At 36.1% G+C, this 17,367-nt stretch overlaps 4 protein-coding genes across 4 annotated transcripts; 3 read left to right on the forward strand and 1 right to left on the reverse strand.

Moving 5' to 3' along the window:
- On the forward strand, positions 2,294–2,964 carry LOC108662835 (formamidase-like). The gene has a single exon (XM_018124471.1). It carries the CDS (start codon positions 2,511–2,513, stop codon positions 2,892–2,894), a length of 384 nt encoding a protein of 127 aa, XP_017979960.1. The 5' UTR covers positions 2,294–2,510; the 3' UTR covers positions 2,895–2,964.
- Positions 3,099–5,958, forward strand: LOC18611267 (formamidase). The gene is made up of 7 exons (XM_018124461.1): positions 3,099–3,414; positions 3,563–3,800; positions 3,943–4,133; positions 4,319–4,554; positions 4,778–5,021; positions 5,147–5,254; positions 5,542–5,958. Exons 1-7 carry the CDS (start codon positions 3,199–3,201, stop codon positions 5,662–5,664), a joined length of 1,356 nt encoding a protein of 451 aa, XP_017979950.1. The 5' UTR covers positions 3,099–3,198; the 3' UTR covers positions 5,665–5,958.
- Positions 5,973–9,312, reverse strand: LOC18611268 (UPF0553 protein). The gene is made up of 7 exons (XM_007047429.2): positions 9,108–9,312; positions 8,866–9,009; positions 8,138–8,236; positions 7,820–7,896; positions 7,510–7,618; positions 7,033–7,361; positions 5,973–6,396 (listed from the first exon to the last, which is right to left on the reverse strand). Exons 1-7 carry the CDS (start codon positions 9,175–9,177, stop codon positions 6,304–6,306), a joined length of 921 nt encoding a protein of 306 aa, XP_007047491.1. The 5' UTR covers positions 9,178–9,312; the 3' UTR covers positions 5,973–6,303.
- On the forward strand, positions 12,271–16,999 carry LOC18611270 (casein kinase II subunit alpha). Its single transcript, XM_007047431.2, has 10 exons — positions 12,271–12,692; positions 12,963–13,092; positions 13,184–13,378; positions 14,066–14,223; positions 15,167–15,257; positions 15,701–15,766; positions 16,050–16,132; positions 16,218–16,281; positions 16,373–16,441; positions 16,619–16,999. Exons 1-10 carry the CDS (start codon positions 12,319–12,321, stop codon positions 16,673–16,675), a joined length of 1,287 nt encoding a protein of 428 aa, XP_007047493.2. The 5' UTR covers positions 12,271–12,318; the 3' UTR covers positions 16,676–16,999.

Below are 17,367 nucleotides of genomic sequence, written 5' to 3' on the forward strand. Positions count from 1 at the left end.
TTTATTGTCTACTACTAGTTATGTGATAGATATTGAATAAATCCAGGTAGTGGTTTAATATCCAGTGGCAGACAAGAAACTAAGACGTGCAGCTGCTTCAAAATGTACTATGAGGCAAGAAGACTGAGTAGAATAAATTCAGGTAGTAGTTCAAAAATCTGGAGGAGAACTTTGCAACTGACAGACGAATGTATCAAAAGTCGAAACACTTCTCTTCTGCAAGATTTGGAATCACCCCTGCCACAAACATGCATGATTTGCCCAAAATCGAATGATATTCTAATTTTAAGATTCTTCCTACCTGAAACAGCTGGAATGGGTATGCCGTATGCATGCCAGATGAATCTGTTTGATAAAATCAGGGAGAGATGGCTCACTCTAAAAATGCTTTTAGGTGAGCTTGAAAGAAAAATTATTCCGCAAGTATCTTCTTCATTGAAAGATGCAGTTTAAACACCAGGATTGACAACTTAAATTCAGGCAGGTTTAGATATGTGTGAAATCATAAGAGATGGGATGAAGGAGTGTCTTACCCCAATGGGACCAACCCCTCTTCTTGTAAGTCCAATCTTCGAGGTTGGATTCTCAGAATTGCTAGTGTTTGAGGGAATGAGCATTGATGAGAATGGAAGGCAACAATTCTTGATACAAGTGTTGCTTATAAACGTGCAGTTCTCAATGCCATTGCATACCTTTCCAAATACAGGTCTGTTCGCTCAATACTTTGCTAGCATTATTCCTTCAAGAACTCACACAAGCACTTTCATAGATAAAAATGGAATTACCCCACAGTTGCCTTACTGATACAGAGGAAATAATGGTGACAAATCAGATTATACCTTCTGCTATTTCCAGCTAGAATGGGAAATTTTTTTGAAACATGCACTATGTGATCCTTAAATTTCAAAATTCTAAAACCATCTAACGATGTGCAGGATGTTGGCTAGTGAGAAAACCAGATGTCCTTAATGATGGAAAATCTATCCATCACAAAGAACCAGCTGCCTCAATGTAACTTCAGTCAGCAAGCCTAAAGCAGATTCATTTTCCATGCCTAATGGTCCTGTGCATATAGAAATAACTTTAGGTGGGAAAACTGCAATGTAGCTAAATAACGTATACTCACTGACAAAAAAAAACACACCATATTTTAATTATGAATCACGAATATGTTAGAAAATCTGTAAAAGGATGACGGTTGGCCAAGCTGACAGGCATGGTACAATGACTTTATAGTACAAGAGGCATCAATTTCTACATATTTTAAGTATGTTAAATGATTCCCAGATGGTTTCAAAGTGTGATGCTTGGAACCAGGTCAACAGAAAAGGATGTCATGGAATAAGGTTAAACTTATCCCAGTAACTAGTAAGTTACCTAATGTATTCAAAACCAAAATTTGTCTTCCCCTGCTGTTGACAAGCATATCAGAAAATAATAAGGATATGATAGCTTACTCTAACAAAAGAGTGGTACAGTGATGCAGATAGCGGCCACTAGAAATTTCCCAGTTTCCTCTCATAACATGAATCAAAATCCAGAAATGTATGATGTTGCTGAAATATCAATCTGAGAAAGTTGAACCTCTATCAAGAGAGTGTTCAGACATAAGTTTCCTAATTATAAACTAAGAACTGGCTGATTTATTTTTTACACATATGACCATTGGAGTTTACACTATTTTCCTTTCTTGGAATTATTCTTCACAAATATCTCAAAACGACAAAAATTTGAGGGCGACTCCATCTTGCATCTCTCTTCCATGGCTGGTTTCCAATGCTCCCATCTTTCATTGATTTGGAATCTTAAAGTGATGACCCTAGATCATGACAAATAGCTTATTTGCCATCAAGTCAATAATCTGAGATTAGTCCTATCGGAAATTGTACATGCCCTACCAAGTATTTCTCTCCTTAAGAACAAACAAAAGCTCAAAGATTCCAAGTTTGTGGGGTCGTGTCAGAGGGTTTGGATTGGCTTTGAAAGCTTGTTTCCATTGCAAAATCATGAAAGGAAACTATCCAACTGTTCGGTTAAAGTAAGCAATATAATCAATCCGCAGCTTAATTGTTATTAGATTGGCATCTTTTTGGTTCAAAGTTTTTTGCTAATGGATGATTACGTCAATTTACTGTTTGTTGAAGCAAATCAGAGTCAGACACGACTCAATTTCACTTCCATCATGTGAAAAAACTTCCATCAAGTACAGGGCATAGGTTAGAATCAATTTGGTCATCTCCTAAGCACAAGCTTTAGTCGTAGATTTAGCATTTTATCATTGGAAATTACCCTCAAATCACTGTTTTTTTGTCCTAAGAGAAATCCAAGGTAATGTGTCAAAACCCACATCAATTCCAAGTGGTCCATCCATCAAAGAAAAAGTCCCAACTCATGGCTGTCAAAGTTAAAGGTTTGCCGTATGTTGGCAATTGTGATGAGTCTCTGATTATCATCATACCTAACTGTTTCTTGCATTCAGCTAAACCAAGGCTGCAATTCTAGACTGAGCCATGGCTGGGTATGGTGCAAGAGTAGTGGTGCCCATAGACTTGAAGAAAAAGCCATGGGAACAGAAACATCCCCTCCACAACCGGTGGCACCCCGACATACCGGCTGTTGCAGAGGTTAAGGAGGGAGAGCTTTTCAGAGTCGAAATGGTGGATTTCAGTGGAGGTGGAATTACAAAGGACTACTCTGCTGATGATGTCAAGCATGCTGATCCATCTATTGTGAGTTATAGTTCAATCTTCTGTCTTTCAGTTTCTAATTCCAACTTCTACTGCTGGTGCTTAAAAGCAAATACCTCCATGAAAAATAATAGCTCCAAATCGAATGTCAGGCACAAATTTACGCTGCTAGAACATAGGACTTTTCCTATAGACTGTAAATTCTGAACAGTTTTCAAGCAAACAATTTCACTGTTTCTGATAAGCAATTTTATCTGCAATTACTTGGTTGCCTTTTTTTTTTAAAAAAAAAAAATATCAAACCGTGTTGCTTAGCAAGTGAACCTTGGTATCTTTGTCCCTTAGTAAAAACCAAAATGGGACCATTGGAAAAATGGTCACGCCCAGTTGTCGGCAAGTAGTATTATCTTAGAATCAAACTTCCTTCAATGGGTGACATTTGGCTTAGACTAGCTAACAAGTGTGCAACAAATATCTCCACGATCGACCAGTTCTCCCAACCTTCTCATCCATGGCTCCAACTCCAAGACTGGTGGTGCCAATAGACTTGAAGAAGAAGCCATGGGAACAAACTCTGCCTCTTCACAACCGTTGGCACCCTGAAATACCCTCGGTAGCGGATGTTGAAGTCGGTGAGGTCTTTAGAGTAGAGATGGTAGACTGGACTGGAGGTATCATAAAAGATGATGATTCCGCAACTGATGTAAAATTTATAGATCTCTCCACTGTAAGTACATAAAACTCTCCTGTTAAAGTAGAAAACACGTCTAGCAAAGCGAAATATAAGATCATTTCTATCAGATAATTAACTTGAACAGACCAATTATCTAACTTAATCCTTGGTTATACTTAAAAAGATTACATGAATGACACAGGTCCATTATCTCAGTGGGCCAATTAGAGTTGTAGACAAGGATGGCATACCTGCCAAGCCAGGTGATCTTCTTGCAGTTGAAATATGTAACCTGGGTCCTTTGCCGGGGGACGAATGGGGTTATACAGCAACGTTTGACAGAGAAAATGGAGGAGGTTTCTTGACAGACCATTTTCCATGCGCAACTAAAGCTATTTGGTATTTTGAAGGAATTTATGCCTACTCTCCCCATATACCAGGTTAATTTTTCTATCTATTGCCTAATGTAAAAACTTGTAGCAAGCTTTTAAAATTACACTTCCCGTTCTGTTTCTATGATCATGCCTAAAGATTGAAAATAATTCAGCTGAGTTTGCTTACAAAGTTTTATATGCAAAGCAGGGGTGAGATTTCCGGGTTTGACTCATCCTGGAATAATTGGGACTGCACCATCAATGGAACTTCTGAATATATGGAATGAAAGGGAAAGAGAAGTAGAAGAAAATGGCCATAAGTCCCTAAAACTATGTGAAGTTTTGCATTCAAGACCGTTGGCAAACCTTCCATCAACCAAAGGCTGCCATTTAGGAAAGGTAGCTTATATCAATTTCCCTGATCAATACTTTAATGTCTTGCAGGCTGCAGCTGAGTTTTGAGATTTCACCACAATTATTATGTCAGGGATACACAAAAATTGTTTAGATGCAATTTCCAGGCACGAGACTTCTTAATTGTAGCTTGATTATATGCTAACATGTAATGTAATGGCAATGTGTAGATAACTAAGGGGACTGCTGAATGGGAAAAGATTGCTAAGGAAGCGGCAAGGACTATTCCTGGAAGAGAAAATGGAGGAAATTGTGACATCAAGAACCTTAGTAGAGGTTCGAAAATATATCTTCCAGTGTTCGTAGAAGGAGCAAATTTCAGCACCGGTGACATGCATTTTTCTCAAGGTGATGGTGAAGTTGCCTTCTGCGGAGCAATTGAGATGAGTGGTTTTCTAGAGCTAAAGTGAGTTTCATTCGTGTGTTGTATTATCACATATACTAGATTTGTGATAGGAATCTGCCATTTCAAGTTTGTACCAGTAATTTAGCTCCCTCTAAAACAATTTACAAAAAAATAATCGAAAGGTAATCCAGTAGAAAATTACTGGTACAAACTTGAAATGGCAAACAATTCTCAGATTTTTGCATGTATTTAATTGTTTGCCTATTTGGTATCTTGTTGATAGGTGCGAAATCATAAGAGGTGGAATGAAAGAGTACCTTACTCCAATGGGGCCAACCCCACTTCATGTAAACCCAATCTTCGAGATTGGCCCAGTTGAACCCAGATTCTCAGAATGGCTGGTGTTTGAGGGGATAAGCGTGGATGAGACCGGAAGGCAACATTTCCTTGATGCAAGTGTTGCATATAAACGTGCAGTACTCAATGCTATTGACTACCTCTCTAAGTTTGGGTACTCCAAAGAACAGGTTTGTTCCCTCAATATTGAAACTTTAAGAACTCAAGTGCACATTTCCCTAGACAAAACGAAATCACATATAGGCGTATATAGTTAACTTATTACTGATCCAGAAGAAACAATGGTGATCATCAGATATACCTTCTGCTATCCTGCTGCCCATGTGAAGGAAGGATATCTGGAATTGTGGATTCACCAAATGCTCTTGCAACTCTTGCAATTCCAACTGCTATCTTTGACCAGGTATCATTTCTCCAGAAAATTAACGTCAGTCCAGTTTTGTCAGGCTCCTAATCCTCTATTGACCTACCTGTCTTTTTTTTTTTTTTTTTTTCTGTTTTCTTCTTCTAAATGTTTCCCTGCTTCAACTAATTAATTCCCAGTTTTCTTTTCTAATGAGTATCTGCTTTCTTTTTTCCCTTTTGGCAACATGGAAACGTATAAGCATGAGATCCTCACATACGAAAACTCAAATAGAAAATGCATGATATAAAGTTTAAGAGTGAGAGTCACATGTGTGCATTGTGCAGGACATTCGTCCAAAAACTGGAAAGGTACCAGTAGGGCCTCGGCTAGTGAGAAAACCAGATGTCTTAAGATGCACTTACGATGGAAATCTTCCCACAACAAAGAACCCAGCTGCCTTGATGTAACTCAAGTCCATGGAGCTAAAAGCAAGAAACAGCTATGTCGGGTTACACTTCTATGCCTAGTGGGGCTTTATGCATATGAAAACAATTATGGGTGGAAAAACAGTAATGTGACAGAATAAACTCCAATTTCTGGCTGAGCTGTGACAGTTTCCATCATGGGCCAAAACTCATATTCGTAAGAGAATGTTGTACGTTACAGGATTTTCTACACACTGTAGCCAACAAAAGAACACCAACATTGCGATCACAAATATGTTGGAAAAAGAACGATATTAGTTGACCCTTTTCAAAGAAGCAGCCCAGTTATCTATGGACCAGCATAAAAGCCATCTAAATATAAATAAATACACGCATGGAAATGCCATTTACGTTTGGTGAACAGATGCATTATGAGCAACTATTTCATTTAGCAACTAAACACATGAACAGATTTTTTAATTAGATCTTTCCAGTTGATACTGAATCAACTGAACAGTTAAATATTAAAACTGTGATCCTTGAGACCTGATAAACATTAAAGGATGTCATTGACTAACATGACACTTAACCTATGAAGTTACCCTGGATATTCCAAGTCAAAATTTTCCTGTTCTGCTGCTTACAAGCATATAACGGGAATGCTAGTAGGCTATGGTCGACTCAGTAATATATAGACAGCGTTCGATGATGTTGGAGAGATTGGCGTTTGACACCAACAGACCAGAGCCAAAGATCTAACTCCACACTCAGGACCTGTAAATGGGGAACAAAAGGTAGAAAAAAAAGTCCATAATTATCGAAAGGACAAGGATAGAAACCAAGAAAGTGCATTATAAGATCACCTAAGTTGGCCCCTGCTTCAATTGCAAAGGAATATAGAAATAAGAATTTTAACATAAACACCGTCAAAAAAATTCCCGATAATAATCTGTTATTTCTGTTTGATAAAATCAAAATGGAAAGATTATTGATGCTGCTAAAATTGCAGTTGAAAACTTTAACTCAGTTTTGGACTAACATATTCTAAGGTCATGACATACCAGCTACAGGCAGGCCAATCACCAAGAATTCCTTTCCAAAGGAATATAAGATTAACTTAAAATTCAATTTCCTCCAATAAAATGAACTGAAATAATGGCACCAAAAGATTAATTTGAGGACATGGAATCTTTAGTAAGAGGGTTTACACAACCGTAACTCATAAACCTTCATTTAGAACTAGCGTACAGACATGTTTAAGGAAGCAGTGGCATAATATTTTGATGGAAAAGAATTCAATATCAGAAAACAAATAAAGAGAAAAAGAAAAACCTCCATGCATGCGAGATTCATAAATTGAAAAGTGCTCCACACAAATGAAATAAAATACATAAAATAGTTCTGCTCTACCTGCTTTCCAGATTTTTTACTCAATAACTCTCTTATTTTCTCCACAGCATATATAGAGCAAGCTCGTAGTTCAACTTCCTCTTCAGTGCCAGCACCAATTTCACTCCTAGCCTCGATGATGCTTGCAAGGGTAGAACTATATTTCAGCACACCAAGCTGCTGGAGCACAGCTGGAACAATATAGTCAGCAAACATAGTGATTGAACTAATGTCCTTAAATTCTCCATATCCTTGGCCCTTGAATGCACCCCACAAGTCGGCAGCAAATATCTGTGCTCTTTTATACAAGAATACCTGGTGGCCCTTGTACACCGAGTGGTCTCGAAAGCCTACAATAATTTAGTCATATATGGAGTATATTTTTCAAGTCTTTAGTATGACAAAGTATTGCTAAGTATGTATGCATGTTTCACATATTATTGTCACAATCATTATTAGATGTGACAACAAAATAATAAACTAGATGAAAAATTGTACCTGGAAAATGACGTGTAATGAGAGCAACAAGCTTTACAGCTGATTTTCCACATGATTCAACAAGTTTGGATGCTTTACCCTCAAAGCTTCTTTCCAGTTCAAACCCAACCTACACCATGAAATTTAGTGACATCAAACAACTGGTTTTGCTATTACGCTAGAGAATTTTATGCAAGCAGAAGCAGAAAAAATAGAAAAACTAGGCAATACCATCCATGTTATCTATGTAATTTGAACACTAAGAAATTTGAAGATAAATATTTATGAGATGAGAGAAAAACAATGCCCTAGTGTCAAATGTACACTCCACCTCGTGCAACAGGCGAACCCGCTCCTCCTCTAAAGGAAGTGGTCTAGGCCATTGTAATAACTCACGCAGTTTAGGACCTGAAAACAAAGATCAGTCCATCATATCCCATCTAATGGAAGAGCTTTCCCCAATGAGTGCAGGTTAGAATGGTGCCAAACACATAACCAAACCACATTCTGTCTCATTTTAACCTAGATAATTATTAATAAGGAAAACAGGTCAACAGATATATAAGATCATGTATTTTTCTATGTCTAGAGAGCAAGCTTTTTTATAAAGACATGAGAAGACAGAATGATCAAGATAAAGCAGAATTACCTGTATATTTTTGGAGACGGTCTGCTTCAAATGCAGACTTGTCATTCAGCAAAGCTTCCTTTAACCCCATGGCCAAATTATCATAATTTAGATCCTCATCTGTTAAGAATAACCAATACAGAAGCAGGAAAATGCAAGCTTAGAAAACTCAGTAATGGCGATAATATAAGCAAATACACGCATGTAACCAACACACAAACACAGCTAATATATTACACAAAATATGAGCAATTAGAAGAAAATATCCTTTTAAAGGGCTGTAGTAACACACAATTGGCAACTAAGAAATGCTTAACGTCAGGTCCTTTAGACCATGGAAGAGAATTATTCCTTTATTATAGGAAAATATGCTACAAGGATAACTGCCTAGGAAATAAGGTGAAAGAAACAAAAAACCACAATGAAACATAAAAACCTATGCATTGGGATTCTGATAAGACCATTAAAATAGATTCTCAATCAACTTTGAAACAGAGTATAAACACATCAATTTAGCTTACATTTTTCTTTTTAGGTAATGTAAGGTTTAGAATCCCAACAAAACAATAATTTACTGTTCTCAAAGATTAAATTACAATTAGTTCATACTCTCATTAATGATAATCCATAAAATTAGCACTCAATTTTATGAATCAATAAATTCAAGTCCATAAAATGTATACGTTTGCATTTGTAACAATTAAAAAGGAAAAACCCAGTAAGAGGTTTTAATAGTCAAAAACGCTTACCAGGCCAAAAACAGAAATTCAAAGCATCCAAAACAAAAAGGTACTGAACAGTAAGGGGTCCATTATCAAAATAATGAATTCCTTCATAATCCCACTCCACTTTCGGAATCGAGTCTTGCATTTTCTCTACTACTTTCTCAATCCCTGAAATCCGAAAGAAAACATATATATATATATATATATATATTAAAAAAGCCAACATTTTCCATTAACAAAACTTAACAGGAGGCAAGAGGAAGGACCTGAGGAATCAATAGTGACGTGAGAAGCATTACGAGCCACCCAAGCAGAGCTTTCTCTCACCTCCTCCATGAGCCGCTTAGTTTTTTTATTTTCTTTTAATTCGTTATTTGACTGAACCCTAAAGAAACGAAGATTATGGAGAAAGATATCTTTCTTTATATAGTGGTCAGTTTTGGAGGCCGGGACAGATTACCAGGTTCTCTGAACCAATTGTTTTCCTTAATTCGAAGTTTCCCGCTTTTGTTTGTTTCTTTTCCCTGTGGTCGGCTTTAACCCAAGCCGTATCTTAGGGGTCAGAGCCTCAGACAAAGGGTTATGGTTTAGTTTGGCTTGACCACGACCTGACTCGTTTCACGTGATGTGCTGTTTTCAAGTTTTCTCACTTTTTTTAGCGTCATAAAGGTGGGAAACTGGGCTGGCTCAGAGGGTGGGAAAGGTTAAGAGGCTAAACCCCTTTTTGACAAGAGTTGGAGCAGTACCTGTTGCACCCAACACCATTGGTTGGTCGGAAAAGGGTTGTTAGGGTTTTTAATGTTCAAGCCATGGCCATTGGCCCATTCGGGTTTGGTTTCATGAATGTTGGAGACAAATCTACGTAGGTCTCATCATTATGAAGCAGACATCTAAGGATACGTTTGATTCACGAAATAGATAAAAATAAAATAGAATCGTTATTACGTGAGAATAGAGTGAGGTGAGAATAGAATAGAATAAGTATTATGTAGTTTGGTATGATGAATGGAATAGAGTAGAAATAATTATTATGACTTATTACAGTGTTTGGTTGGTAACAATAGCTTTGAAATAAGAAAAGAATAGAAAATAAAAAAAAATACCTTTTATTATATATAATTATTTATTTTTATTTTATTTTTTAAATATTAATATTTTATAATTAATTAAAATATTAATAATTAATAATTTAAAAATATCAATATTTTAATATAATTTAATTACTTATATTTTAATTAATAATTTTTTATGTATAATTTAATATTATTTTGATTAAAATATTTAATTTTTTATTTATACTCATTAAAAATTAAATATATTAATAATTTAATAAATAAAACATTAATAGTTTAAAATATTAATATTTAATATTTTAATCATATTAATATTAATAATGTTTCAATTATATATAAAATATTAATATTTTAAATTTTACAAATAATTTATTATTTTTTATTCTATTTTTGCTTTTTTTTTTCTTTTTTCATTGGCCGGTCGCTGAAAAGGCAACCGGTGTAACAAAACGTTGATCTGACGCACCATGTGGCCGAATCTAGCCACTATGGCGCCAGATCGGCGCTTTTCCACGGCTGGATCTGGCCGTGGAGTGCCAGATCCAACCATGGGATCTGGTTGGGAAGCACCAGATCCCGTGCTTCCCGTGACGAGATCTGGCCGTTGAGTGCCAGATCTGGCTGGATCTCGGTTCAATGTTGTCGAAAAGGACTAGATCGACGCTTTTCGATCATATTCTGTTGCTGCCGTCGTCGTTGTCACCGTTGTCGCCGGCGTCGTCGGTGTTGAGTTCCAGTTAGAGAGAGAATGAGAGAGGGAGAATAGAGAGAAAGAACAGGGAAAATGGGAGAAAAAAAGTATTTATAGGTATAGGGTTATAATATTTTTAGGTTATAAGGGCTATTTTTGTCATTATATATTTGAAAGCTATTCCATGAGCTATGGAATAGCTATTACCGGAGGGAAGGGAATAGATAAATATGACTTTTAACCTATTTGACATAATTTTTATTCTTGCGGAATTGCTATTCCGTGTTTCAATTTTGTACTAAACAAATGAATAGGAAATGACCGGGAATAGAGGGGAGAATAGCTAAACGTGCCATAAATGCATTGCTCCCTCCTACCTTTTCGCAAACTTGGAATTGTAATTAGACAAAAAAGAAAAAAACACACATGGGATAATGATCTTTTAACATTAAAAGAATAAAAAAAAATAAAAGTGAAAATGTTGAGCATCTTGGTTTAGTAATAATTGTAAACATTTCACACTCAAAAAGTAAGATTCAAAAATTTTTAATTAAATATAATAATAAATATATACATCCATTATTTAAAAAAATAAATGTAATTCTTTTTCTGTAAATATATCTAAAAAATGTTGGTGTGGATTTGCTTTCATTTGTGATGCGTCAACTCATTTTAACGAGTTCAAAATTATATGTAATTTTGGTAAGCTAAACACAAAATTATAATTTATTTTTATCGACATAAATGTGTATTTTCTTAACTTCAAATTTAAGTGTGATTGTGAAGGGAGGAATATATATATGTGTGTACATACATATATATATATATACATATATATATATATATATATATATATATAATAAAAAAGCTGATTATTGATGTTGAGTTCCTCGAGCTTCAAAAAAATAAAGACAAAAGGAGCTGTGTAACGGATGTGTAATTGATTTTGATTTTCCAGTTATAGCTTTATGCCTTGATATTAAAATAGTGACTTTCCTTCATATAGAAGTTATTGTCTGGAATGAAGTATTCTACTTTATGGACAATAAGTGGAAAAAACAAAGTCATGAAACCATAAGCTTTCCGCCTACAAGGTTGAACTGAAATACAAATCCGTGCATGGGTTTCCACATCTAATCCAAGACATTACAAAGAAAAGAAAGGATTTCTCACCATTTTATTTATTTTTTTAGTTGCAATAGCGTGGCATTAGGTTTCATTTCTATTCAAATCCTTCGTATTCTATATCAAGCTTAACGTTTCAAAAGGAAATAGGTAAAATGTTTTTAAAATATTTCTAAAATTCTCACATCAGGTAAATAGAAGAATCCTAAGCAACTTATAAGCGATAATGTTATACATCCCATTGATTAGTTTTTTGAGAGAAAATAATGGCGTAACGCTCTAAAGTCTCTAACTAATTAAACAGTTTTTTTTTAACGTCATTATTACTAAAATTCATCTTTTTGGGTCAAATGGGTTGGGCTTTAAATTGGCTGATCGATCCAATCAAATTTTCTAGTCCAGACCTTCAAAACCTATAGTATAGCGATTAGCGGCGGTCACACCTATACGGTCCGGTTTCACCGAGCTAGATAAAAACGCTGTCGTTTCATTTCAGAAAGTGGGGGCCAGGAAAAAAAAAAAGAGGGCAAGTGTTCTAAACCCGGCAGCTGCTAAAAAAGAGGGCAATTGTGTGAAGCCAAGCTGTAAATGGCCATAAGGCCCTTGAATTTCACAACAATCTCTCTTCACCACCATCGCCACCGTCTCCACCTTTCTCTCCTCTTCTTCCCTTCTCCTATCTCCTCCTCCGCTTCCCCCCTTTCTCCTCCCTCCTCCTCTCCCCTTTCATTCATCCGCGGAGTCGCCTCCAAAACCTTCTCCGGTCCCCTCTCTCAACACCAACAAAAACAGAAAAAAGACCTTTTGTTGAGAGAGCTAAAAGAAACCGAAACCCTGGCTCAAAAGATCGGCAAATCTATTAGGCGCCCCGGCGCCCCTTCTAAGTCTAGGGTTTACTCCGATGTCAACGTTGTTCGTCCTAAAGAATACTGGGACTACGAGTCCCTCACCGTCCAATGGGGGTATTCTTCTTTCTATTTCTATCTACTATATTTATACGTATTTGTATCCGTATCTTGTTTTCTTTGTGTTTTTTTTTTGTTTTGATAATTTTAGTTTAGTTAGTTACCGCTGTTTGGTTCTTATGAATTTGAATCTTAGGGTTTTTATTTGAACTTTTTATATTTGGCTTGAAAATTAGGTTAAACTTAATTGTTGGCTGAAAGATCATAAAAAGAAGAAAAGAAGTAAAAATTTGATTGATTGATTCATTTGAAGTACTGGTTTAGCAGGGAACAGGATGATTACGAGGTGGTGAGGAAAGTTGGCAGAGGGAAATACAGCGAGGTTTTTGAGGGTGTTCACTGTACCGATAACGAGAAATGTATCATCAAGATTCTCAAACCAGTCAAGAAGAAGAAGGTTTGTTCTTGGTGGCATTGCAGTACTTCAATTGATTTATCTTTGTGTTCTTCTGACTCGGTTTGATTAAAAATGACTCTTTGGGATGCAGATTAAGAGGGAGATTAAGATACTGCAGAATCTTTGTGGAGGGCCCAATATTGTGAAGTTGCTGGATATAGTTAGGGATCAGCAATCGAAGACTCCAAGTCTTATATTTGAATATGTGAATAATACGGATTTTAAAGTGCTTTATCCTACACTGTCAGATTATGATATTCGATATTATATCTACGAACTTTTGAAGGCAAGTAGACTTTTGCCTTGCTGCTTTAATTCTTCATTATGCTTATTGGGTTTGAAATGAAATGCATATTTGTTGGGTTAAAATCATGTCTCTATTTTCCTCATGGTTCTCATTCCAATGAAGTTTTGAGTTCAAACCTAGGTGATTAGTTTAGGGTTCATGGTGAGAGGTAAGAGATGCTTTTCTTTGGTTCTGGAACATACGTGCCATAGATTGGAAGTAAAAGCAATTGGATGACCTGGTTAAATGGGATTACTGAGGTTTTATTACACATAGATTGTGTTTTTGAGTAATTATGAATATACATCGGCAATGTCAGGATGCTGTCATATCATTATTTTAAGGCCTAAACTATTTCCTGTTGTGGTTGATGTCTAAAACAATTAAATTCTTGGTTGGATGCTATTCTACTCATGATGATTGAAAGATTGCATAAGGTGCTTGTCGTAGTATATTCTAGTAATTGCTATTCTTTCATACTAATTTCTAGTGATGTAGTCATGACATTTTTAACTTTAGGTGATGTTTGTGTATGTTTATTTGCCATGGATTCCTAAAATATCGATATCTCTAGATTTCTTTTATAAGATAGCTCTGCCTGGGATGTGAATTTTGATACTTTTTCTCTTTTCTTTGGAAAGAAAAAAGATTTTCAATCATTTAAGTATTGCAAGTCTTTATTTTTAGGCATTGGATCATTGCCACTCACAAGGTATTATGCACCGAGATGTGAAGCCCCATAATGTGATGATTGATCATGAGCAGCGGAAACTTCGTCTTATTGATTGGGGCCTTGCAGAGTTTTATCATCCAGGGAAAGAATACAATGTTCGTGTTGCTTCAAGGTTTGTTTCCCAGTTGGCATTTTGTCTTTAAAGTTCTCAATTGTTCATTTAGCCATATTTTTTTTTGTCTCCTTTTCTAAGAATCTGTTTTAGTCCACATCCTTTTGCTTACATCAGTTGCTCATCTGTCTTAAATGTTCGAGCATTATCAAAAGTACCTGCTTATGTTGTAGCATTTTTGAACTAGAAAGCTGACTTCTAGAGACGGCAATGGAAGTTGATTTACAGATTTATGGTAACTGATGTGTTACCCTAAATTATGTAATGAAAATTTTGCTTCCTACAGTTAGTAGACTTTGAAGATAAAAAGCTTTTTCACTTGCTAATTTACAGTGTTTTTCAACTTCATTCAACACAGCTGGGAAACATAAGGCTACATTAGATATGACGCAGGTCTAGAATAAGAGAACTGGGTGAAGCTTAGTGCTTGTTATTGTAGCTTGTAGTTTAAAAATTAGAGTTGAATAGCAGAGGGTAAGGAGGCTAGAAGCATTCAGCAAAACATGCATTCCTTAGTGCATCTTGCATTTGGTTTGAGGGAAAAAATTATAATTATGCTAATATAATGTGATACTGAAAATTTTGAAATAAAAGAAGTTAGAAGAAGAAATATAGGGAAGTCAAGACTTAGTATGTGTGGGATAAAACAGAAAAAGGGTGGAGAAGGCGGGGGGAGTTCCTCTTAGGAGCAGTAGAGTACATTATATTTTATAGAACTTCGTGTTGCTTATTCTGACAATATGTTAGCTTAAGGGTTTTATTGCATATTAAAAAGGATGCTTTTTAGTGGATGTCATAGTGTCACTGACAACTCTCATTACCATATTCTGCAAATCTATCAACTTGTGCTTTTTCAGAATTAAGGTTTTTTGGTATCTAAATATTACCCCTCCTTTAATTTGTTACCTTTTTTTTCCTTAATCATTTCATGTCTGGTTTGCAGATATTTTAAAGGTCCTGAACTTCTAGTTGATTTGCAAGACTACGATTACTCTTTAGACTTGTGGAGCCTTGGTTGTATGTTTGCTGGAATGGTGAGTACTATCTTTGGATTATTTTACCTCTTTAGGCATGGATCACTTCTTCAAAGAGGTAGGCTTTCATAGTACTTACCCTGGCACTTCATATATCAATTTCTCCTCATGTACATTTGTGGTGTTATGCAAGTAGACCTGGAAATGTCTTTTGGAAAGACTGATCTTCATGAAGTCTCAGCTCCAAAAGGCGCCCTCAATATATAGTCATTGGCAATAATGCAAATGGACTCTGTTTTTCTCTGGACCCTTTGAACGTTCAAATTTTAGTGTCCTACATTTTTATGGGGTAGAATATCACCATTAGATGAGTGTATCTTGATCTGCTTGCATATTCATCCATGGGTGGCAGATAGCAGAGGAGGATTGAAATTTGATATAACGCCAAGGTATTCGATGCTCTCTCTGTTGAGATGCTTATTTTTGAGGGTTGTGCTGTACAGATATTCCGAAAGGAGCCATTCTTCTACGGGCATGATAATTATGATCAACTGGTCAAGATTGCCAAGGTATGTGGACTTGTGGATGTTTCAAGTAACAGTGAACTGACAGAATTGTATTCTACTGTGTACATCCTTATCTTGTACTGACATTATTTTGTTGTTGAGGCTTGCTTAGAAGTTCTCTTCCTCTTCATGATTGTAATCTGGTGCTGTTTTTGAAGAAATACCATGCTACTATTGTGCATCATTGATGCCTTGGAGAGAGAGTCCTTTCACTAAGTGTTTAAAACTGGATTTATTTAGGAATAAATATAAGGTTATTAAATATTTTCCTCTTTTGCTGCTTTAGGTTCTCGGGACAGATGAATTAAATGCTTATCTGAATAAGTACCGCATAGAATTGGATCCACATCTTGCGGCCCTTGTCGGGAGGTTGGTAATATAATTTATTAGTCAGATTGATGATACAGAAGTACAGTTAATTCCAGCTGAGAAACATCTTCTATTCTTGATTCAGGCACAGTCGCAAACCATGGTCAAAGTTCATTAATGTTGACAATCAACATCTGGCGTTACCTGAGGTAGTATAACTAGCCATCTGTATCTACAATTTTGAATGTTCTCCCTGTATTACATTCCATCTTTAATGTATACTTTTATTTGTTTTGTAAGGCTGTTGACTTCCTTGATAAGTTGCTTCGATATGATCATCAAGAAAGGCCAACTGCTAAAGAAGCAATGGTAAACTCCTGATCTTTATGAACCTATTGAAGAACACCCCCAGAATTTTGTTGGTCACAACTTGCAGATATTTTTTCATCCATTCAATTTTCCGTGTTATGTGCATCTAAAGATACCTATTGCCCTTAAAACTCGATAACAAAGTTTCCTAATTAAAATTATTTCATTCTCATGCAGGCTCATCCTTACTTCTATCCAATTAGAAATGCTGAAAGCAGCAGAACTCGTACCTAGCATTGCCAAATCCATGATGCCGTCAAGACATGGCCATCTTCTTTGTGCTTGGTTGGATCCTGGCTTTGTAGTCTGACTGAAGATTTTAATGTCGGTGGTTGAGCTTGAAGTTAGAAGTCTTTCAATGTTCTTTTGTGATTTTCGTTTCTCTCCCAAGGGAAATGTTATTTTACTCTGACGTTCATATTTGTCCAACTATTGCTGATAATCCTCTGTGTGTTCTTCAGATGGGAAACAATTCTTAAATCTGATTGCAGTGTGCTCCTTACTACTGGACCACAGATCTGATCTTTGGTCTCAGATTTACCATGCTTTCATCCGGTCTCTGTTTCTTTTTCCTTTTGTGGGTTCCTTTGGTTTTTCCTAGTTGTTAGCTCATTGCTTCCGGTCCATTGGATATATGAGGGGCCGCCGCCATTTCTAGCCCAGTGTTTGGAATTTTCTTTTAGAAGGAAAGGTTTAATGGTCGTAATTGATGGAGTATTGTAGTTTTTAACTTAAAATACGTTTATAATTCTACTTATATGTTGGTTTTTACGTAAAAAGTGCGACTACTTTCACCCTTCTTCCCCTCATTTCTTTGTCCTCCTAGTTCGTAAATAAAGGCTCGGTCAACTAAGACTACTCGTTGTCATTCAAAATTGGTGCCGGTCAGGGGTGTGGCGGCTCTAATTAACCTTATAGAGATTTTT

This window comes from Theobroma cacao, chromosome 1 (assembly GCF_000208745.1).
Source record: "Theobroma cacao cultivar B97-61/B2 chromosome 1, Criollo_cocoa_genome_V2, whole genome shotgun sequence".
Classification (NCBI taxonomy): domain Eukaryota; kingdom Viridiplantae; phylum Streptophyta; class Magnoliopsida; order Malvales; family Malvaceae; genus Theobroma; species Theobroma cacao.

What these genes read in the sequence shown, in the direction of transcription:
- LOC108662835 (XM_018124471.1), top strand. Translation starts at nt 2,511, where the DNA reads ATGGCTGGGTATGGTGCAAGAGTAGTGGTGCCCATAGACTTGAAGAAA.
- LOC18611267 (XM_018124461.1), top strand. Translation starts at nt 3,199, where the DNA reads ATGGCTCCAACTCCAAGACTGGTGGTGCCAATAGACTTGAAGAAGAAG. An exon ending in AAGGCTGCCATTTAGGAAAG is followed by an intron (nt 4,134 to 4,318) that starts GTAGCTTATATC and finishes GGCAATGTGTAG; the next exon opens with ATAACTAAGGGGACTGCTGA. An exon ending in AGTGGTTTTCTAGAGCTAAA is followed by an intron (nt 4,555 to 4,777) that starts GTGAGTTTCATT and finishes TCTTGTTGATAG; the next exon opens with GTGCGAAATCATAAGAGGTG.
- LOC18611270 (XM_007047431.2), top strand. Translation starts at nt 12,319, where the DNA reads ATGGCCATAAGGCCCTTGAATTTCACAACAATCTCTCTTCACCACCAT. An exon ending in ATATCTACGAACTTTTGAAG is followed by an intron (nt 13,379 to 14,065) that starts GCAAGTAGACTT and finishes CTTTATTTTTAG; the next exon opens with GCATTGGATCATTGCCACTC. An exon ending in CAACTGCTAAAGAAGCAATG is followed by an intron (nt 16,442 to 16,618) that starts GTAAACTCCTGA and finishes ATTCTCATGCAG; the next exon opens with GCTCATCCTTACTTCTATCC.
- LOC18611268 (XM_007047429.2), bottom strand. Translation starts at nt 9,177, where the DNA reads ATGGAGGAGGTGAGAGAAAGCTCTGCTTGGGTGGCTCGTAATGCTTCT. An exon ending in CGTCACTATTGATTCCTCAG is followed by an intron (nt 9,010 to 9,107) that starts GTCCTTCCTCTT and finishes TTCGGATTTCAG; the next exon opens with GGATTGAGAAAGTAGTAGAG. An exon ending in GTAAAAAATCTGGAAAGCAG is followed by an intron (nt 6,397 to 7,032) that starts GTAGAGCAGAAC and finishes CCCCATTTACAG; the next exon opens with GTCCTGAGTGTGGAGTTAGA.